This window comes from Artemia franciscana, chromosome 2, assembly GCF_032884065.1.
Source record: "Artemia franciscana chromosome 2, ASM3288406v1, whole genome shotgun sequence".
NCBI lineage: Eukaryota > Metazoa > Arthropoda > Branchiopoda > Anostraca > Artemiidae > Artemia > Artemia franciscana.
The window spans coordinates 18391023-18415768 of NC_088864.1; the positions used below are offsets into that span (position 1 = coordinate 18391023).

The 24746-nt window shown below is 33.0% G+C and overlaps 1 protein-coding gene across 2 annotated transcripts in view; it reads left to right on the forward strand.

Annotated features, from left to right (window-relative positions):
* LOC136038076 (gamma-aminobutyric acid receptor subunit beta-like) overlaps nucleotides 1-24746 on the forward strand; it is a 208159-nt gene that overhangs the window by 57500 nt on the left and 125913 nt on the right. For both annotated transcript variants that reach the window (XM_065721074.1, XM_065721081.1), the window contains exon 4: nucleotides 20149-20231. In XM_065721074.1, the coding sequence (XP_065577146.1) occupies nucleotides 20149-20231 (83 nt within the window). The remainder of the gene's footprint in view (nucleotides 1-20148; nucleotides 20232-24746) is intronic.

Here is a 24746-nt window from a genome sequence, read left to right on the forward strand (position 1 = left end):
ACGCATATGTGGGTTTAGTGTTATGGCGTTACAATTATTACTACATGAATTCATTTACGAAAACCCAAAATCGGACCTATCTAAATCGTTTTTTAGGCCAGAATATACCAGGTTGCCAATTTTCCCAAAAATAAATTGAGGCATTTTCGCGAAAAAAATATATACATATATATATATATATATATATATATATATATATATATATATATATATATATATATATATATATATATATATATATATATATATATATATATATATATATATATATATATATATATATATATATATGTATAAACAACAAAATTTTGTGTTTTGACACAACATTTTCAGAATGTGTACAACCGCGATAAAGTTACAGAAAAAGAACAAAATGAGCTTTTACAATTCCCCCCCCCCGCAATTCCAGGAACAATTTTATTTTGAAACAGGGGTAGTTTTGTTTTAATAAATCAATCTGCCACATCTTAGAGTACAAAGCAATATCCAGATAATTTAATAGAAAAAATTATAAAATAAAAGGCGAAATCTTTGTAAACTTGTTTCTTGGGGAGGGGGCAACAGCTGCGATTCAGAATTATCAGCTCCGTAGTTCTCAGTACATAAGAATTCCGCATGTTCCAATAGTTAGATCTGATTTTAATCCTCTATTTGCTTGTCATTTTGTAAGAGATAACCTTCCCGGTTTAGCTCAAAAATGCCACTTGTTTTCCACCTTCAGAAGATTTGAAAAAAAAAATTAAGCTTCCTCGTTTTTTTTTCTTTCTGTTTTTCTCCTTTTTGTGTAGCATTGATAGGATTGTATTCAATCTGTTTAACTGTATTTAATTTATTTAATATGTTTTACTTTTTTGTTCTATTGATTTAGTGCTTAATAAAAATCTATGTATTTCCCTTTTTCCACAGGCCTAGGAGTCTTAGGGAGATTAGCCCAATGTATTCATTGCATGATTAATTAATTATGAATAAATCTTATCTTATCAAACTTTTTTTGATGGGTATAGCGTGGAGCCTATCTTGACATTATAGGAAGAAATTTTTTTCCTTCTCATACATATATTCAATGAATTAGTGAGCAGCTATTGCCTCCTCCAATTCCCCAAAGGCCAGGCTGTTATTTTTGGATTTTTCAAATCAAAAATACAGTTTGATCAGCCTTTTTTTTGTTTAAAAAATTAACAAATAGCTCTTAAGTCCTATGATTTTTTTCCGCTAGGAGTACATATACCAATGAATTTAGAATTGCTAGTCTAATAAGTATTTTTAATCTATCTATTATTCGGTATAGTTTCGTTTCTTTCAAGGGAATAGAAAATCTGCTGGCTAGATATCGCTTTGAATTTTAAGCTGCGAGCTTAGCAAGTAAAATGAAAACGACACTGAATGTTTTATCACGTTAAAAACTTTTTTTTCATTTTTATCTTATTGAGATAAAAATGATCAACTACCAAAAGCAAAAATATTGACATACTGAAAAATCTGGATATAATGCAAAAGAGCAAGAAACTACCTTCTGGATAAACTTTGCTTTTTAACATTTTTAGGAGAGTTGTAAAGCCATGTGAAGAATGCCTCAAGTATCACTTCGAATATGAGTCCCAAAGTCACTGGACGTTTCTTTCACCCAGCTCAACTACTTATCCTTAAAATATTAAGTAACGTTTGTCCGTAACACGATTGTTTACCCTACATATAACTCATTTTAGCATGCTAATTTTTTCTCTGGAACATAAGACTAAACATCACCGTTGGTACCTTGGGTCTAACAGGTGAATAGCGGTGGAGGTTAGCTGGTGGATAACGGCCATAAAGATCCTTTTTTTTGTACTAGTGTGAACAAGATCATATTACGCTAGTAACACCTAAATTAGGCTATTAAATTTAAAGTTCCTGAATTTGCCCTAATGACTTTTAGCATTGAATGAATTAAACTAAACAAATTCAAATTTAAGAAAAACAACCAATATTTCTGATCAAAAATGAAAATAGGGCTTAGATGCAATAATATAAAATCGATACTGATCGACTAATTAGGTCAAAGTTGATCACTTGATCACTAGTACCCATTACTAGTACTCATTATCTAGCTGAACTACTTGTTGAGCTTGATGAAAAAGTAGCATGCTACTTTTTCTCTGGAACCTAAGACTAAACATCATTCCATTTTAGACTAAACATCATTTCCGTTTCAACGATTCTATCTTAGCTTTAAATTGGGTATACACCGTTTGTACCTTGGTTCTAAGCCCCGTCTTAAAAGGTGGATGACAGCCATAAGAATCCCTTTTTTTGCAATAGTGTGAACAAGATAATATTACGCTAGTATTACTTAAGTTTAAGAAAAGGCTATTAAATTTAAAGTTCCTGAATTTGCCCTAATGAGTTTTGGCATTGACTGAATTAAACTAAGCAAATTTAAATTTAACAAAAATAACCGATATTTTCCGATCAAAAACGAAAATAGGGCTTAGACTCATAATATTAAATCGAGACTGAACAACTAATTAGGTCAAAGCTTATCAACTGATCACTGATACCCATTACTGAAATGCAAGTATTTTGCACGAGTTCCCAAGCAGGTATAAGCAATAGGAAGGTGCTTCTCTTAGCGCATATAACTTACTGATATTTAGCTTTAGTATTAAATTTTTAACTTACCTTTTTTAAGTGGTTTGCTCTTTATCTACCATTAACTAACATAAACAGTATGGCTTTGTTTTCTTAATATGTATGCCTATTTTATATGGATTCAAGTTTTGTTAAATTCAATATGTCTTGGTTGACACATATTGGATTTGATTGTCAATCATTTTAAAAATTTCTCCCCCACTAGCTTCCCTTTTCAATTGAATATACAATTTTGTAGAGGTAAATTTGTGTATGTTCTATTTCTGGAAGGGAAATGCTCAGAAACTCAGTATTTCTTGAATAGAACTTTATCTAATAGTTTTTTCCCTGTCAAGCATCATATTAACAGGACTCTTCCTAGATTTAGTTTCCTTATGTTACGTTTTCTAAAGGGGAAAGGTCAGGGATGCATATTTCTTGAACAGTAATGTCTTGGATAAAATTTATGTTCTTTGTTCCCCGTTCATCTTTGTCAAATCGTGTGTCAATGGATTTCTTACTTTCAATAAAACTCTCTTTGGACTAGATCTTCGTATGCTACACTTCAAGGGGGAATTTCTCTTTGAATTTAAAGCAGCAAAAATAAAATATTTCCTGATTTCCTGATCATTTTAAAATCTCTTTTGGTATATATCTTCGTGATTATAAGTTTCTTGCAGGGGGGAACTGAATGGGCAGTCGATTGATAAGCACCAGTTTTTGGATTAGAGTGCATTGGTTTTCTGTCTGTCACGCCCACTGTAAGTGGAAATATTCTGAAAAGAGTGTTTTCATGGCAAAATTTAAGATTTTGCGCTAAAAAATCAAATAAAAAATAATAATATGCAATAACTAGGAAAACATGCGCCATTTTACTGTTTTGTAATATTAGTAAGTAGTAAAACACAGTACATCAAACATTTTGCTAGCAAATTATAAGTAAGCAGTGACATGTACCCTATTGTAACCGAACCGCTAGAAAACAATATTTTGAATAAAAAAAATAATTTAACTAAAAGATCCCCCTTTAAGACGGAAATTCCAAAGATATGAAATTCTGCCTGATTAAAAAGCTATATGGCTTCCGTGTAGTATTTTTTTTCACAAGGATATTTTATGTTCGTTTTAAGTTTTAATGTCGCTCCTTACTTTCAGTTAAAAAACTTGTTTTTTTTATTTAATTTCTGAACGTTTTTGAATCAATGCATGTTTTGACTTTGGCTCTTCGCAGAGGAATAATTAAAACGAAATATGCATATTTATTTCTTTGGCTAAATGACTTTCTCATAGCTTTGATCGAATGATTTTGAGAAAAAAGGGAGTGGGGGTCGAAGCCTAGTTGCCCTCCGATTTTTTGGTTACTTAAAAAGGCAACTAGAACTTATATTTTTTTACTAATGTTTTTATTAGCAAAAGATATACGTAACTTATAAATTAGCTTACATAACCAACTTTTGTATTCTCATGTTTTTATTACATATATGAGGGGTTCACCCCCTCTTCAGTACCTCGCTCTTTGCACTAAAGCTTAAAGTTTGTCCCAATTCATTAAGAATGACCCCTGAATCACAAAAACCGTAGAATAAATAGTTAAAATTACTAAAAATACTTTAGCGTAAAGAGCGAGGTATTAGGAGGAGGTGAGCCCCTCATATGCGTAATAAAATCTGTTCGTTTTAAGTTTTAATGCTGCTCCTTACTTCCAGTTGAAAAAAAAGCTTTTTCATATTTATTTTTTCATTTTTTTTAAATAATGCTAGAAAATCCTGCACTCCCTTCATGGAAATTTTCTTCCCCATAACAAATTCCTCTATGGAAAGTTCCCCCAACATATCCTCCACTTTTCAACCCCTCCCCCAACAAAAAAATCCCCCTGAAAACGTCTGTACACTTCCCAATAACCATTACAATATGTAAGCACTGGTTAAAGTTTGTAACTTGTAGCCCCTCCCACGGGGACTGTGGGGAAGTAAGTCGTCCCCAAAGACACAGTTATAAGGTTTTTCGACTACGTTGAATAAATGGCTATCTCAGAATTTTGATCCGTTGACTTTGGGAAAATAATTAGCGTGGGAAGGGGCCTAGGTGTCCTCCAATTTTTTTGGTCACTTAAAAAGGGCACTAAAACTTTCCATTCCCGTTAGAATGAGCCCTCTCAAAACATTCTAGGACCAATGGGTCGATACGATCACCCCTGGGAAAAAAACAAACAAACAAATAAATACTCATCCGTGATCTGACTTCTGTCAAAAAATACAAATTCCCCATTTTTGTAGATAGGAGCTTGAAACTTCTACAATAGGGTTCTCTAATACACTGAATCTGATGGTGTGAGCTTCGTTAAGATTCTATGACTTTTAGGGGGTGTTTCACCCTATTTTTTAAAATAAGGCAAATTTTCTCAGGCTCGTAACTTTTGATAAGTAAGACTAAACTTGATGAAATTTATATCAGCATTAAAATGCGATCCTTTTGGTGTAGCTATTGGTATCAAAATTCCATTTTTTAGAGCTTTGGTTACTATTGAGCCAGGTCACTCCTTATTACAGTTAGTTCATTACCACGAACTGTTTGATCTTGGTTGTTATGGTGATTTTTTTTCTGTTTTTTTTCTTTTTTTTTTGTCGGTATAAAAACAAAACACGCTGCTCAACATTAAGAATCAACATAGCAAAATTGACGCTCTGGTCTTAAAAGCCTTGGGCTGATGCTAGCCCTGCCTCTGAATGTAGTGATTTATGTTTGATTTAATTTTGACTTGATGATTCATTGTAATATCTGTTCGTCTTGGGTTTCATACATTTATTGATAATGACTAATTTTCGACCTAAGCTTGAACTATTATTTAACTTCACTTCTGATCGTCTTTGCTTAAACTTCACTCTGACCTTTTCTTTGAATATATTTTATTCTAATTAGGTCTTTAAAATTAATCACCATAATCAAAACGGTATTCTTTTAAATTTTTGGTTACTATTACCCCGAGTCGCTCTTCACCTATATTTCGCTCAATGTAATGTTTGATGCTGCCACCTTTTCCTATACTTGCTTCTAAGCCTATAAATGTTAATTACAGTGTTATGAAAGGGTTGGCATCGCTGCATTGTAGCAAACTATGTGTTGAGGAAAGAAAGAATATTGTCAGTCTTTTGTAAGGGAGGGGAATGGAAATAAAGGAGAGTGTTTCACATGTCTTAATTCACATACATTCGGCACTCTTTGGAACCCAAGTAACACTTTTCACACATGTTAACTAACAGATATTTCACAGGCCGTGGAATTAAAGTAACGTATTTCACTGCTTGAATAAGTGCTTTCTGTAAATATTAAACAAAAAAAAACAATTTTCTTTTTTTAACTGGATGTAAGGAGTGAAATTAGAACTTAAAACGAACAGAAATTGCTTCGTATATGAAAGGGGCTTTTCATCCTCAACGCCCCGGTTACGCTAAAGCTTGACTCTTTCTCTTAACTCTAGTTTTTAAAACAGTAAAAAGCGGGTAAATAGCGGGTAAATAACAGTAAATAGCGTAAAGAGCGGGGTGTTGAGGAGGAAAAGCCCCTTTCATATACGTAATAACTTCTGTTCATTTTAAGTTTTAATGTCACTCCTTACTTTCAGTTGAAAGAACTTTTTTTTTATTTAATTTCTGAATGTTTTTGAATTAATGCATGTTTTGATTTTGGCTCTCCGCACATAAATAATTAAAACGAAATTTACATATTATTTTTTTTTGGCTAAATGGCTTTCTCATAGTGTTAATCGGAAGATTCTGGGGAAAAAAGGAGCGAGGGAGGAGACCTAGTTGCCCTTCAATTTTTTTGTTACTTAAAAAGGCAACTAGAAATTTTAATTTTTTAACTAACGTTTTCGTCAGCAAAAAACATACTTAACTTACGAATTAACCTACGTAAAGAACTTCTATATTCGTATGTTTTTATTACGTATATGAGGGGGCTCAACCTTTCCTTTGAAAAAAAAAACCTTCGATCAATTTTGTTTAATTTTAATATCATTACTCTGGGTATGTTGAGCGTGCCAACCCTAAGAGTTTTGTGTTTTAAGCTAAATGTTAATTTTTCCATAAGAATTTTTTGAAAATGAAAAACCACATTTAGGAGACATTTGTAATATATAATAAAAGAGAGATATCCTAAATATGTGTTAAAATTAAAGTTTAGTTTTTTGTTACAATGCTTAGATTTGTTTTGCACTAAAAATTACTGTTTCTATAGTGAGAAGAGAGTAGACATCCCCTCAACATCTAAATGTGCTCCAAATATACTTCTCTGAATATCGAGGGATGAAAGAGTGAATCCATCTGCTTTCCTATTAATCTGAAGGAATTTCATAAGTTTTGAACAATCGGCCAAAAATCATTCTTCTTATACTTTAGGTCCGCCCCTAAATAAGATTTATCCCTGAACTTTTGTTCAATGGCATTTTGACATCAATTGGGCAAAATTTGGCCAATCAATTAGCTTTTATGGAAATAATTTTTTTTTTTACAAAAACTGGCCCCTTACTGTGGACTGATCTTTGCTCTTACTTAACAAAAGACTAGAACTGTGAATGTCCTTTCAGACTTCTTTTGACACTCAAAGGCTGTTGTTTGAATCCGATCGTAATTTATGAAAAATATAATTATTTTTTTCCAAAACAAGAAATGTTAAATAAAATTAGACTTCACAAAGAGGATTGTGAAGGAAGATGAAGGATTGCTTTTACCTAAGACGAAAATGTTAATAGAAATTAGGCTTCACGAGGAGGGTTGGTCTCTAAGACTTGTTGAGTTTGAATGTTAAATTTTTATTAAGGGTACCTTCCACCTATTTGTGAGGTGCTTCCACCTTTTAATACAAATTATTTATGATAATAATTTTGATGAATATCTTTAAGCTTAATCAATTTTACATTTTTGAATACGCATGGAATGAAAGAGCTTTTTATATATATTGTTCAGTAATATTAGAAGAAATGGATTCCTGAGGAGAGAAAAGACCTTAAAAAAAACTCCCTCTGTGAAAAAGAAAAAATCATAAACGAAAAAGAGAAAAAAAAAACAGAATACAAAGGGGTTGCAGAAACTTAAAAACATGTGAATCATGGAGAATATTGAAAAACCGACCTTAATACAAGGAAGTTCCGTGGTACGTTGAATTAAGGTAATAAAAGCTCTGGAATTTAAGAATTTATGCTTTTCCCCTTTGATTCGTGATTAGTGATTAAATAAATTTTTTTTTAACTGAAAGTAAGGAGCTATATTAAAACTTAAAACGAAAAGAAATTACTCCGTATATAAAATGGGTTGTCCCCTCCGCAATCCCTCGCTCTTTTTGCTAAAGTTTTTACTTGTTTTAAAAAGTAGAATTGTGGCAAAGAGTCAAACTTTAGCGTAAAGAGCGAGGGATTGCGGAGGGGACAAGCCGTTTCATATACGGAGTAATTTCTGTTCATGTTAAGTTTTAATATCGCTCCTTACTTTCAGTTAAAAAAACTAAATTTTTTATTTAATTTCTGAACGCTTTTGAATTAATGCATTTTTGATTTTGACTCTCCACACATAAATTATTAAAATGAAATTTGCATATTAACTCTTTTTTTTGGCTAAATGGCTTTCTCTTAGTTTTGATCAGACGATTCTGAGAAATAAGGGGTGGGGAAGGAGGCCTAGTTGCCCTCCAATTTTTCGGTTACTTAAAAAGGCAAGTATAAATTTTAATTTTTAACGAACGTTTTTATTAGTGAAAAATATAAGTAACTTAAGAATTAACTTACGTAACAAACTTTTGTATTCTTATATTTTTTATTATGTATATGAGGGGGTTTGACCCCTCGTTAATACCTCGCTCTTTACACTGAATCTTAAGTTTTGTCCCAATTCTTTAAGAATGACCCCTGAATCAGAAAGGCCGTAGAATAAATACTTGAAATTACTAAAAATACTTTAGCATAAAGAGCAAGGTATTTATCTCCTCTTAAATACCTCGCTCCTTATGCTAAAGTATTTTTAGAACCCCTCATACCCCTGCGTAATAATCTCTGTTCGTTTTAAGTTTTAATGCTACTCCTTACTTTCAGTTGAAAAAACTTTTTCATGTTTATTTTTTCATTGTTTTTTTTTATAATAATACTAGAAAATCCCGCGCCCTTTTCATTAAATTTCTCTTCCCCCATGACATATTCCTGCAAGGAAAGATCCTCCCACATAGCCCCCTCCACTCAACCCCACTCCCAAACCAAAAAATCCCCCTGAAAACGTCTGTGCACTTCCCAATAACCATTACTGTATGTAAACACTGGACAAAGTTTGTAAATTGCAGCCCCTCCCCCAGAGAAAATGGGGGATTGAGTCATAACAAAGGCATAGTTATTATTGTTTTAGACTATGCGGAACAAAATGGCTATCTCAAAATTTTTATCCATTGACTTTGGGAAAAAATGAGCGTGGGAGGGGGCCTGTGTACCATCCAATTTTTGGTCACTTAAAAAGGGCACTAGAACTTTTCATTTCCGTTAGAATGAGCCCTCTTGCGACATTCTAGGACCACTTGGTCGATACGACGACCCCTGGAAAAAAAACAAATAAACACCCACCCGTGATCTGTCTTCTGGCGAAAAATACGAAATTCCACATTTTCAAACAGTTCGTGGTAACGAACTGTAGTAAGGAGCGACTCGGCTCAATAGTAACCAAAACTCTAACAAATGGAATTTTGATACCAATAGCCACATCAAAAGAATTGCATTTAAATGCTGATTTTAAATATATAAGTTTCATCAAGTTTAGTCTTACCCATCAAAAGTTACGAGCCTGAGAAAATTTGTTTATTTTAGAAAATAGGGGAAAACACCCCCTAAAAATCATAGAATCTTAACGAAAATCACACCTTTAGATGCAGCATATCAGAGAACCCTATGTCGAAGTTTCAAGCTCCTATCTACAAAAATGTGGAATTTTGTATTTTTTGCCAGAAGGCAGATCACGGATGCGTGTTTATCTGTTTGTTTGTTTTTTTCCCAGGGGTGATTGTATCGATCCCTTGGTCCTAGAGTGTAGCGAGAGGGCTCATTCTAACGGAAATGAAAAGTTCTAGTGCCCTTTTTATTTGACAAAAAAATTGGAGGGCACCTAGGCCCCCTCCCACGCTAATTATTTTCCCAACGTCAACAGATCAAAATTCTGAGATAGCCATTTTATTCAGCGTAGTCAAAAAACCTTATAACTATGTCTTTGAGGACCACTTACTCCTCCACAGTCCCCGTGTGAGGGACTACAAGTTACAAACTTTTAAAAATTAGAGTTGAGAAAAAGAGCCAAAGTTTAGCGTAAAGAGCAGGACGTTGATGAGGAAGCAGCCCCTTTCATATACGAAGTAATTTCTGTTCGTTTTAAGTTTTAATGTCGCTCCTTACTTTCAGTTAAAAAAAACTAGTTTTTTTTATTTAATTTTGTATATAGGAGCTTGAAATTTAGGCTATAGGGTTCTCTGATACGCTGAATGCGATGATATGATTTTCGTTAAGATTCTATTTCCCAAAATAAGGCAAATTTTCGCAGGCTCGTAACTTTTGATGACAAAGATTAAATTTATGAAACTTGTATATTTAAAATCAGCATGAAAACTCGATTCTTTTGATGTATCTCTTAGCATCAAAATTCCGGTTTTTAGAGTTTCGTTTACTATTGAGCCGGGTCACTTCTACTACAGCTCGTTACCACGAACTGTTTGACTAGCATCCTTTGGTAGGGATCCAGGAAAACTCTAAAAAACTAAAAAATGGATTTTTTATGCCAATAATTAAATCGAAAGAATTGCATTTTAATGCTGATTTTCAATATATAAGTTTCATCATGTTTAGTTTTACCCATCAAAAGTTACGAGCCTGAGAAAATTTGCCTTATTTTAGAAAACAGAAACACACCCTAAAAGTCTTACAATCTTAACGAAAATGACATAATCAGATTCAGCGTATCAGAAAAACCTAATGTGGAAGTTTCAAGCTCCTATATACAAAAATGTGGAATTTCGCATTTTTTGCCAGAAAACAAATCACGGATGTGTGTTCATCTGTTTTTTTTTTTTTTTTATTCCCAGGGGTGATCGTATCGAATCAGAGGTCCTAGAATGTCGCGAAAGGGCTCATCCTAATGGAACTTAAAAATTATAGTGCCCTTTTTACGTGACAAAAGAAATCGGAGGGCACCTACGCCCCCTCCCACGCTCATTTTCCCCCAAAGTCACCGGATCAAAAATCTGAGATAGCCATTTTAGTCACCATAGTCTAAAAACCTATTAACTATGTCTTCGGGATGACTTACTCCCCCACAGTCCCCATGGGAGGGGCAGCAAGTTACAAACTTTGACGCGTGTTTACATATAGTAATAGATATTGGGAAGTGCACAGACGTTTTTAGGGAATTTTTTTGGTTTGGGGGGAAGAGGAGTTGATGGAGGTTACATGGGAGGATCTTTTCATGGACGAATTTGACATGGGAGAAGAGAATCTCAATGATGGGGGCTCAGGGTTTTCTAGCTTTATTTTAAAAAACAATCAAAAAATAAATATGAAAATTTTTTTCAGCTAAAAGTAAGGAGCAGCCTTAAAACTTAATACGAACAGAAATTATTATGCATATGAGGGGTTCACCTCATTGTGATACCACGCTCTTTTGCGCTAAAGTGTTTTTAGTAATTTTAATTATTGATTCTACGGGCTTTGTGATTCAGAGGTCATTCTTAAAAAATTGGGACAAAATTTAAGCTTTAGTATAAAGAGCGAGGTATTGAAAAGGGTCTAGAGTGACGTTGAAAAGAATGTAAACATCTGTAATATATTCTAAAGTCAGATGGTAACTGCCTCAATATTTGAAATATATCTAAACATTGTAACAAAAAGCTAATTTTTAATTTAAAAACGTGGAGCCAAGGGGTTTGTATTCCATCTAATGTTTAGGATATCTCTCTTGTATTATGTATAGCAAATGTGTCCTAAATGTGGTTTTTCAGTCTCAAAAAATGCTTATGGAAAAGATAAAATTTAGCTTTAAACCGAAAACTCTGATGGCTGGCAGTCTTAACATATCCAGAGTAACCGTACTTATGATATTAAAATTAAACAAAATTGATCAAAGGAATTTTTTCAAAGGAAAATCTAGAGTGACATTGAAAAGAATGTAAACCTTCGGAATATATTCTGAAGTCAGATGGTAGCTGCCTCAACATTTAAAATATATCTAAGCATTGTAACAAAAAATATAGTTTTTACTTTAAACAAATGGAGCCAACGGATTTGTATTCCTTCCCATATTTGGGATATCTCTCTTTTATTAGGCCTATATGTTACAAATGTCTCCTAAATGGGGTATTTCATTTTCGAAAAATGTTTATGGAAAAATTAAACTTTAGCTTAAAACACAAAACTCTGAGGGTTAGCAGTCTCAACATATCCAAATTAACCCTACATATAATATTAAAATTAAACAAAATTGATCGAAGAATTTTTTTTCAAAGGAAAATCTAGAATGACGTTGTAAAAAATGTAAACATCTGGAATATATTCGGAAGTCAGATGGTAACTGCCTCTACATTTAAAATAAATCTAAATATTGTAACAAAAAGCTAATTTTTAATTTAAACACATGGAGCCAGGGGGTCTGCATTACTTCTCATATTTAGGATATTTCTCTTTTGTTATTTATTACAAAAATTCTTATGGAAAAGTTGAAATTTTGCTTAAAACACAAAACTCCGAGGGTTAATAGTCTCAATATATCCAGAGCAACCCTACTTGTGATATTAAAATTAAACAAAATTGACCGAAGAATTTTTTTTCAAATGAAAGTGTAGAATGACGTTGAAAAGGATGGAAACATCTTGAATATATTCTGAAGTCACATCGTAACTGCCTCAACATTTAAGTCAAACATTACCCATGTTTAGAGGGTTCTACATTTAAATTAAACAAAGTTATTTTTGTCTTTCCAATGTACATAATCCCCTATAATAGTTGAAACAAAAAATCTTCTATTCTTTAAAGCAAATTGGTCTTCTACATTTATAGCCGAAAGAATATAGTCCGAATTTATTCGCATAGCTTTTGGGACGAATATTTTGAAATTAATGTTTCTGGGGTGCTTTCAATAACAATCCTTCAAAACAATTTATTTTTCATTATTTAGACATGATTTTACTTATTTTCTTTTCTCGTAAACATCATCAGGCTAGGCCACCTTTTGCAGATAAAGGATGACATATTCCCAAAGACTGTTCTTTTCGGCCATCCATTTAGAGCCAAACGAGAAGCAGGTCGTTCCCAAATAGGATGGAAAGATGCGCTTAGAAAGGATTTAATAGAAAGTATAACTTCTCGAGAATGCTTAAAGACTGAAACCTTGAACAGGTTAGAATAGTGGAGGGGCTTGCTAGATTTTTTTGCCTCAAGCGACTTGGTTGCAGTGAGTTTTTAGTAATAACGGTAGAAGTAAACGTCTTCAGAAATATGGCATGACAACAGACTTTAAAACGGTTCCTTTGGCTTCCCTGTTAGAAAATAGATTTGATTTAGAAGCAGATCCTTGAAATTGAATAAATAAGTCCTAGGCATGCATGCTATGAAACCACTATGACCACAAACCTCTCATGAAATGGGTCTGACAATAAAAAGGGGCAAGTGAAATTGTAAATCCTTAGAATAATTCACACTTTCAAAACCTTTGGTTCCCTGTTCTTATTATGAATCACAACAGTACCCAGACAACTTTCTTTCTCCCTTAAAAGCTTTTTCAAGCAACGCTATTCTTGTGATGTGCTGAATATATTTTGATGTAGACGACCAACTTATTCATTTTCTCTTTTGTAAACATTTTTGCAACCGTGGAATAATGAATGTAGCTTTGTAAGTGTTTATCCCTGTCATTTTGGTGTTTGAGAATGACATTTACTGGGAGGCGAATCTGGGAAACAAACAAAGGAGATAGAGCTTTGCATGATATGTTTTATGAGAAGATCTAAACTTTATAAATCCTTCACAGCACTATTTTTCAAATTTAAACCTTGCAAAATTGAGGCTGGAGACAAATAATATATTCAAAAAATATATAATATATTTATAATTTATCCTTCTCATTATGAGAAAAATTCTTCTCATTATGAGCACTTTAACCATTAATCTTAACGAATCCTGGACCACAGATTACCAGAGGCAACGCTATAACGTTGCCAATATTAAAGAGCCATATGGCTTCAATGTTCTATTATTTATTAGATAAATAAAAAAAGTTTTGTGTAACAAAATTAAAGGGCGAAGCTATGTCTTGAGCAGACCAAAAAACAAACACAAATTGTGCTGAACAATGATTAAAAGTTAAAAGAAATCCATATCAAACTTAATAAATACTGAAACCAATAATGAACTTACAATGTACGAAAAACAAAACTGATATTCTACTCAGATTCAAAACGAACAGAAATGGCTAGATATATGAATTGGGAAGTCGTCCTCCTTGTACGACTCCAAGAAGAAGTATCAAAGTCGTAGTAGTAGCAGTAGTATTAGCGCCAGTATACATTTATAGCACATTTGTTTTTTTTTCAACATGCTCCTGAACACACGCTGAAAGTTTCACCTTAATACCATAAACTGATCCCGATGCATTGATGATGCGTCCTCTTGACAAACTGTATCTGAATAGTGTGTTTTATTTTAGTTTAACTTTGTTTCAACATTACCTAAAATTTTCAGTTTAATACCTATAGATTTAGTAGGGGTAGTACCACAAGTAATAGTGGTAGCAGTAGTAGTATCATTAGAACTAATAGTAGGCTTAGCTTCGGTAGCAATCGTAGTACTTGCAGTAATAATAGAAATAGCAGTAGCAGTTGTAGCAGTGTAGTAGCAGCAGTGGTAGTACTAGCAATAGTAGTAAACGTAGTAGTAAGGTGCAAATATTACCCCTTGGTGAGTCCACCCAAAACAAACCCTGTAAGTTTCAACTTGACACACCAGATCGTTCTTGAGATATTGCTGATGTGCCCTTTTGACAACTTGCAGGCATGGCCTGTTGGTTCAACTTATCCTCCCAATATTCTCTAAAAATTTTACCTTCATACACTTGGCAATAGTTGTAATAGCAGCAACAGTTATAGTAGTAGGATCATTGGTAGTACTAGTTGAAGCAGCAGTATTGACACGTTGCTTTTTGGTCAGATGAATATCCCCTCATCAAGCCTTGGAGGGTTCAATTTAATACAATTGGCCATTGCTGTGATGTTGCCGATATGCCTTTTTGGTAACCTGTGAATGTGTAGTGAGTTTTAGTTTAGTTAAACTTCGTCTTAGCAGTAGCTTATTAATATTTGGGCAATAGGTCTTCCCCTTTAACCATTTCCTAAAAGTTCTAACTGAACTTCTAATCCATTCCTGAGATACAACCTTTTGAAAATCTCCACGCACATAGTGGGTTTTGATTTACTTTCAATTTTCCCTCTACATTCTCTCTTTAATATTCACTTGCATTCCTTTAGTCTTAATAGTGCTAGTATCACAATAGCAGTGGTAGTTGTATCAGCTGTAGTATCAGTAGTAGTTTTGTATTAGATATGGTAGTAACAGTAGTAGAAGCAGTATCAATAGCAGTAGTAGTATGCTATTGCCTTTTCACCAGTCGAACACCCCCTCATTATGCCCTGGAAGTTTTAGCTCGATAAAGTAAACCTTTCCAAAGATGTTGCTGATAGGATCTTTCGACAATCTCTATGCATATTAAAGAAAAAACAAGTTTTTTTTAAACTGCAAGTAAGGGGTAGCATTAAAACTTAAAACGAACAGAAATTGTTCTGCATATTAAAGGGGTTGCCTCCCTCCTCAATGCCCCACTATTTACGCCAAAGTTTGACTCTTTCTCACAACTCTACTTTTTAAAACGATAAAAAACAGTGTGAACTATGTTTTGATTTAGTTTAGCTTTCCACTCAACATTTCCTCAAATTTTCACTTCGATACCCTCCGCCTTGGTAGTACTCCCTACAGAAGAGTTAGTTGCAATGGTTCTAGCCGCGGTAACATTTGTAGTAGAATCAGTAGTAGTAGTGTAGGAGCAATAGTAGTAGCAGTAGTAGCGTGCAAATACTACCTTTTAGGATCAATTGATCTTAAAAGGTAGGATCAAATAAACAACCCCTTATCGTTTTCTCAAAGTTCTAAATTAATAAACTCAGTAATTCCTGAGTTACATTGTTTTGACAACCCTTATGCACATAACGTGTTTGGATTTAGTTCAACACTCCCCTCAGTATTCTTTGAAAGGTTCTCTTGAGTCGCCTTCGTCTTTTTGGACACTAAAGGTTAGACACGCCCACCTTTTTCAATAACAAATACTATATGTAAAAAATGGGCAAATTACATAAATTACAGCCCTTACCCTTAGGGCTGTAGAGGGTGGGATCACATCCAAAAAAACATAGTTCCTGATTTGTTCAACTATGATTCCTGATTTGTTCAATTTCAATATTCGATTGGACGTGTTTGGCGAATTGATGCGCAAGAGAAAAATGTGGTTGCTCTCCACTCACTGTTGACTCTAAAAATGGCACTAAAAGTTTCAATTTCAAATCAAATGAGGTCCTATTTGGAGTTCCTACGACAATTCCTTCTATGCGGAGTGCCTTGGTAAACAGATAAATAAAACATTATATCAACTTTGCAATACTTAAGCAGTACTATTGCGCTGCTTATGATTTTTTTTTTTCACAGAGGCACATAATAGGGACGAGGTTGACGTAAAAACTTCATAGGGGGCTTATTCAATTGGAAATCGATAGTTCTAGTACCCTTTTTAATATTCAACTGTTATCGGAGAGCACCTAGCCTTCCCCTATGCCCACTTTTCCTCAAATACATCAGATCAAAATTTGAGATAGCCATTTTGTTTAATATAGTGGAAAGATCAAATAAATACGCCACTATGGTTGACAAAACTTCCCACCCCCAGGGGCAAGGGTTGTAAGTTATACAAGTTACCTATTGTTAAATTATTAGGTTTTATGGAAGGGGTGGTCGTAAAAACTTCAGAGAAGGTTAATTCGATCCGAAACCGGAAGTTCTAGTTCTCTTTTTAAGAGTCAAAAGTGATCGGAGGGCAAACAAGCTCCCTCCACGCCTTTTTCCCCCCAAATATTTCCGATTAAAATTTTGAGATAGTCATTTAATTTAAGATCTTCAGCCAACACCAAAGAATGTATTAACCTTACTTCCCACTTTCCCACCTAACCTTACTAACCCCTGTAATATTGTTTTTTTACGTAGCACTGATAACCTTAATGTATTCACCTGGTATAGGCCTAACGTTCAAAAACAATTTCTAACAGGTGAACCAAATATCTGGTCATAATCTATAAAAAATTAGGAATAAAAGGCTCTGATGATTAAACATTCCTAAATTATTAATCTAAAAGTGAACATTTGATTAGCAGATCCTCTTCCGTTTTTAGAACCACACTGCTTTTCTTTAAAAGCCTCATGTGCAACATCTCTTAGTTCAATAGGTATCATCATGCTAAGTAATTTTTTTCTATAGAAATCAAGCTAGCTCCTCAATAATTACCTTACTCCTTATCATGATCTTTCTTTTACAGTGGTTTCGTTAGAATTTTTCCTAAAATGACTCGGTACTACTCCTTTTACAAAAGTAATGTTCATAATAGTCAGTAATTGGTATCTAGTTTCCCAACCACCATTTTTAAAAACCCATTTACCACGGTATTAGCACCTCTGGCCATATTATTCTTTTAGTGCTGTCTCTATTTCTTCCTTGTTTTAAAAATATATTCCTTCACTCCCAATCTGTCCAAATTTTTATTATTGTTTAAATTACCTCCTACAACTTTTATTACAGTTTAGGATGTTCTCAAATTTTCAACGAGACTGTCTTTACCACTTTCTTCATTATTAATTGAGGTACTGTTTTTATGTTTAACTGGAAAAAGTTAAGACTCATCCTTGGCAACTTGAAAAAAGCGTGGCCTACATACATGGCATCCATCTCACGTTAGCTTAATTTATGCTTTAGTGCATTCTCTACTTCCATTACGTTCATCTTTTTTGTAAGATCTGTAAGTCTGTAAGTCATAAGATCTGTCAGTCTGAAACTTCGTTTAAGAACACCTTTTCTCTTCTACGAAACTTAACGTATTTTTCCTAACATTCCTATATAGGTTTGTAGCTCTCCTCACTAAGACATCCTATCCAAATTGGTAAAATATTTTCCGAGGATTATTCCATTCATCTTCTGCATTTTTAAATTCTAAACTATATTGTTTCATATTTAACGGATCTTGGTAGAATCTCCTCAAAATTTACCAACGTCATAACTACTTTGGCCAGCTTTTGTGCTGAGTACTTAAAATATATTTAGTTACTAGCTGTTGGGGTGGCGCTTCGCGTCACCCCAACACCTAGTTGGTGGGGGCACTTCGCGCCCCCCCCCAAGCCCCCCCGCGTGCGCGTAAGTCGTTACGCGCCATATTAGTTACGCGCCATTGTAGTTGTGTCCCTATGTCCCACCTGTGAATATATATATATATATATATATATATATATATATATATATATATATATATATATATATATATATATATATATATATATATATGTTTTTAACTACGTAAAACTTGTGAATATACAACATTCTTTGCTGTCCCATTGTCTGTGCATATAAATAAATTGTCAGGCTTACCGACTCTTGAACATGCAACATATAATGGTCCATGGGAAAACAATCCGTATTCAGATCTATACCTCATGATTCTAATGATTGCCCTTGAGCTTTGTTGATGGTGATTGCTAATCGACCATTCCCTGAGTCGCCATCGTCATTTATATATCCCCCTGTGCACCCCGGCGTCCCCTTTGTAGTTATGTCCCTGTGTCCCGGTCGTCATTTATATTCCCTGTGTCCCGGTCGTCATTTATATCCCGGTGTCCCGGTCTGTATATACATTCGTTTTTTAGTTTTGTTTTTCTCCTTTATTTTTTTCCTTTTTTCTTTTTTTCTTTTTTAGTTTATTTAGATTTTTAGATTTTTTAGTTTTTTTATTAGTTTTTAGTTTTTTTGTAGTTTTTACCATTTTTTTAGTTTTTTTAGTTTTTTTTTTTTTTACTTATGTCCTGGTCGTCATTTATACTCCCTGTGTCCCGGTCGTCATTTGTGTCTCGGTGCTTTGTTGATTGCTAATTTATATTATATTTATATTTATATTTTTTATATTTATTAATATTTTTTTAGTTTTCTTTTTCTCTTATTTTTCAGTTTTTTCCTTTTTTTTAGTTTTTCCTTTTTTAGTTTTTAGTTTTTTTTTGTTTTTTACCTTTTTTAGTTTTTTTAGTTTTTTAGCTTTTTTAGTTTTTTTATTAGTTTTTAGTTTTTTTTTAGTTTTTGCCTTTTTTTAGTTTTTTCAGTTTTTTTTAGTTTTTAGTTTTTTACCTTTTTTTAGTTTTTTTAGTTTTTTAGCTTTTTTAGTTTTCTTTCTTTTTAGTTTTTTTTTGTAGTTTTTACCTTTTTTAGTTTTTTTTCTTCTTTTGTATTAGTGTGAAATAATTCAGACGTCATATGCGGACAAACACGACGTCACTCGACAGACAGACAGACAGACATAACCCACAAACAACTTATTTTTATATATATTTATTCATATTTTTTTAGTTTTCTTTTTCTCTTTTATTTTTCAGTTTTTTCCTTTTTTTTATTTTTTTTTTTTTTAGTTTTTAGTTTTTTTTTAGTTTTTTACCTTTTTTTAGTTTTTTTTAGTTTTTTTAGTTTTTTAGCTTTTTTAGTTTTTTTATTAGTTTTTATTTTTTTTTGTAGTTTTTGCCTTTTTTTATTTTTTTCAGTTTTTTTTTAGTTATTAGATTTTTACCTTTTTTTAGTTTTTTTTAGTTTTTTAGCTTTTTTAGTTTTTTTTTTCTTTTTAGTTTTTTTTGTAGTTTTTACCTTTTTTAGTTTTTTTCTTCTTTTGTATTAGTGTGAAATAATTCAGACGTCATATGCGAACAAACATGACGTCACCTGATCCACAGATCCACAGACAACTTATTTTTATATATACAGATTTGTGGATTGAAGTAACTATTTTGAATTAATCTAAATAAAATTAATATATTTTTAAGAAATCAATGATTTGTTGCTACAGGAAATTGTACTGGGGATACAGGTAGCTGACGGGGTGTTTTTTTTTCTTTTTTTTTTTGGAACAGGATGTCTTTTGCATAATTAATCTAATTTTCGAGCCTGAGTAGAGTCTAAAATTCTATTTCAGATTTTAAGCATACTAATTGTTCCATGAGGAGGTTATGTTTTTGTTGTTTTTTTTTTTTTGTTTTTTTTTTTTTTTGCTGATAAGAGTACATACATGTGCATTTTAAACCTTGCAAATTCCAGAAATGGAAGTTTTAGATTTTTATGGTTTTTAGATTGTTAGGTCCTTTCACAATCTAATATACATTTTTTTGATGTTTAAATAAAATTTGTCTCTGTGTTCTAGGTTGACGGTTACCGCGTCTTGTCCTATGAACTTGCAGTATTTCCCGATGGATAGGCATTTATGTGCTCTGGAAATAGAAAGTTGTAAGTTGTTTACTTTTGAATATATTTAAATTTTTCGAAGTATAATCAAGAATTTTAAGTATCTTAGGTAAACATTGAAATTTATTGAAACATAAACGGGAAACTATTATCAAACAATATATAACCTTAAAATTTTTGATAAGGATAAAAAATAAGCAGCAAAAATAAAGAAGGGAAAAGAGAGTGATAGAGGTAGAGAAAGACAGGGAATGACAAAGAGACAGAGAGTGAAAAGACAGAGAGAGGAGCAGATATGTAGAGAGAGAAAGAGAAAATGGGAAGATGGAAATAAAAACTAGTAGGGTGGTTTAAAGACAGAAATTATTTTACAGATTTTTGCACGAGCTTATTCAAGAATTGCTGAAGCGTGTGGAAAAGTACATAAGCAAATCGTCTCCAAATCTACAATTAGATTTTGTTAAATTTTATCTAATCTCCCATAAAGACACTAATCTACCAAAGGCTGTGTTGTCTTGTATGGAAGGACTAACCAGTCCTTGGCTAGTCAATAGCGGGGGAATGTTCTAGAATTTGCCACTGTTGATTCATCTACCAGTTACCTACTGGACACCGGCAGTGTTGGGGGTTGCAGGAGATGATAGCCTCCATGGGATATACAAAAAGCGTCAAAAAATAAGAGATGCTCCGGTTTAAACCTCGATAATTCCGAAATTCCCTTTGACGTTTGCTTCCATCTACAAGAGAATTCTCTAGTAACATTCATACTACTCCATCCAACGATCAGCTACGAGCTGTTTCGAATAGATGATAGCATGCAGTGATTAGAGAGAGGGTATAGCTTGGTAATTTCCAAAATCTGGAGATAATTCGTAGATCCTCTTACCTTAAACGGAGCAACGAAAAGGCAACACAGAATATTTTATATGCATGGAATGTCATCATGTATTGTCATTTCCGTGCAATGTCAAGTAGTACATATTAACTTAGTTTCAAGTTTGACTATTCATATTATATCGTTCATATTAACAAGTTTGACTCTTTCTCTCAACTTTACTTTTTAAAACAGTAAAACTTTAGCGTAAAGAGCGGGGCGTTGAGGAGGGGACAGCCCCTTTCATATACGGAGTAATTTCTGTTCGTTTTAATTTTTAATGTCGCTCCTTATTTTCAGTTAGAAAAACTTTTTTTAAATTAATTTCTGAAAATTTTTGAATCAATGTATGTTTTGATTTTGGCTCTCTGCACATGAATAATTAAAACCGAATTTGTATATTACTTTATTTCTTTGGCTAAATGGCTTTCTAATAGTTTTGATCAGACAATTTTGAGAAAAAAAGGAGAGCGGGAGTAGGCCTAGTTAAGCTCCAATTTTTTGGCTTTTAAGCCAAAAAAACTTAAAAAGTTTTAGCCTAAAAGTTAAAAAACTTTTAGTTTTTTAAGTGCATTTTTATTAGTAAAAATATACGTAACTTACGAATTAATTTACGTAGCGAACTTCTATATTAGTATGTTTTTATCACGTATACGAGGGGGTTCATTCCCTCGTCAATACCTCGCTCTTTACACTAAGGCTTAAATTTTGTCCCAATTCCTTAAGAATGACCCCTGAATCACAAAGGCCGTAGAATAAATAGTTTAAATTAATAAAATCACTTTAGCGTAATGAGTGAGGTACTAGGAGGACCCCTCATATGCTTAATAATTTTTGTTCGTTTTAATTTTTAATGCTGCTCCTTACCTTCAGTTGAAAAAAAAAATTTCATTTTTTTCCATTGTTTCTTCAAAAATGCTAAAAATAGTTTTAGTTAAAAACGCGAATAAATAGTTTAAATTAATAAAATCTCTTTAGCGTAATGAGTGAGGTACTAGGAGGAGGTGAACTCCTCATATGCGTAATAATTTTTGTGCTTTTTAATTTTTAATGCTGCTCCTTACTTTCAGTTGAAAAAAATTTCATATTTTTTTTTCATTGTTTTTTAAAAAAATGCAAAAGATTTTTGCGCCCCCTTCATGGAAATTTTCTTCCTCCATTACAAATTCCTCCATGGTAAGTCCCCCCACATAATCCTCTCCCCTCAACCCCTCCCCCAACCAAAAAATCCCCCTGAAAGCGTCTCTACCATTCCCAATAACCATTACTATGTGTTAACACTGGTCAAAGTTTGTAATTTGCAGCCCCTCCCAAGAGGACTGTGGGGGAGTAAGTCGTCCCAAAAGACATAGTTATTAGGTTATTCGACAATTTCGAATAAAATGGCTATCTCAGAATTTTGATCCGGTGACTTTGGGGAAAAATGAGTGTGGGAGGGGGCTTAGGTGCCCTCCAATTTTTTTTGTCACTTAAACAGGGCACAAGAACTTTAAATTTCAGTTCGAATGAGCCCCCTCGCAATATTCTAGGACCAATGGGTCGATACAATCACCCATGGGAAAAAAAAAACAACAAATAAACACGCCTCTGTGATCTGTCTTATGGCAAAACATATGAAATTCCACATTTTTGTAGATAAGAGCTTGAAACTTCTACTGTAGGGTTTTCTAAAATGTTGAATCTGATAGTGTGATTTTCGTTAAGATTGTCTGACTGTTTAGGGGTGTTTCCCCCTATTTTTTAAAATAAGGCAAATTTTCTCAGGCTCATAACTTTTGATTGGTAAGTCTAAACTTGATGAAACTTATATATTTAAAATCAGCATTAAAATTTAATTCTTTTGATGCAATCATTGTTATAAAAATTTCGTTTTTTAGAGTTTCGGTTACTATAGAGCCGGGTCACTCCTTACTAAAGCTCGTTTACACAAACTGTTTGATATTGTTCCTTACTTTCAGTTGGAAAAAAAATCGTGTTTTTATTTAATTAATAACAACCACAAGCCGAAGACATACAATAACTTTGGTTTATTATCACATGAAAATCATAGTTATGAAGCTGCTTAGGATAAAATTAAATGCAAAGGTTGGCCAGAAAATAACACAAACAAATTATTGTTTATATCGGTCATTTTCTAGCAAATTTCGAATTTTAGCGTAAAGAGCCAGGCATTATTGAGGGGGCAAACTTCCTCATATTCGTAATATGAGGGGGTTCGCCCCCTCGTCAATACCTCGCTGTTTACGCTAAAGTTAGGATTTTGTTCTGATTCTTTAATAATGACCCCTGAATCACAAAGGCCGTTAAATTAGAATCAATAGCTCTTTTGAAATTACTAAAATAATTTAGTGTAAAAAGCGAGGCATTGAAGAGGGACGATTCCCCTCATATGTGCAATAATTTTTGTTCGTTTTAAATTTAATGTTACTCCTTACTTTCAGTTGCAAAAAACTTGTTTTTTTTAAATTTAATTTACGATGGTTTTATAAATAATGCTGGGATATCCAGCCCCCCCCCCCTTCATCGAAACTATATTCCCACATGAAAAATTCCTTCATGGAAAGATCCTTCCTTTGTGAAATAATCTCCCCCTCCACCAGAATAAATGTTTCGTCTATATTGAAAAAATGGCTATCTCAAAATTTTGATGCGGTGACAATGGGAAAAAATTAGCGTGGGAGGGGGCCTAGTTGCCCTCCAATTTTTTCGGTCACTTAAAAAGGGCACTAGAACTTTTAATGTCGGTTCGAATGAGCCATTTCTTGAAATTTTGGACCTTTGGGACGATACGATCACCCGGAAAAAAAAAAACAACCAAAAAACAAATAAACACGCATCCCTCATCTTTCTTCTGGCAAAAAAAAAATTACAAAATTCAATATTTGCACAGATAAGAGCTTGAAACCTCAACAGTACGGCTTTCTGATACGCTGAATCTGATGGTGTGATTTTCACTAAGACCCTATGAATTTTAGGGGGTGTTTCCCCTGTTTTCAAAATAAGGCAAATTTTCTTAGGCTTGTAACTTTTGATGGGTTGGACTAAACTTGATGAAACTTATATATTTAAAATTAACATAAAAATCCGACTGTTTTGATGTATCGATTGGTATCAAAATTACATTTTTTAGAGTTTCGGTTACTGCTGAGCATGGCAAATCCTTACTTACAGTTCGTTACCACGAACCACAAGTGTGGTTTGCTTTTGGACTGTGGTGGTGGCCTATTTTTTGGACTGGTGGACTGTCTTTCTGCTGATCTGGCTCGGAACAGCAAACTGAACACACACAATAGTATAATTGTAGTGTTTGTAGTTTTTGAAGAAGTGCAGTAGGCATGGAGGCATATTAAATCAAATGTTACTTGATTAATGGTCTATAATGGCTTCAATCACTTTTTCTGTGTTATATCTAATGCTCTATACCCAATTACTCTGGAAGAAAGAAGTTTTCAAAGAAGCTACGATGTGAAAATTTTCACTGAGCTTTGGTTATATATAACCAAAGGTTATAAAAAATTAATATAATATTTATATTGTATTATTTAATAATATTATTATTAATAATATTATAAATTAATAATATTAATAATAATATTAATAATATTATATATTATAATATTATATAATAATAATAATAATAATATTATATAATAATATTCTAATATTATTAATAATAATATTAA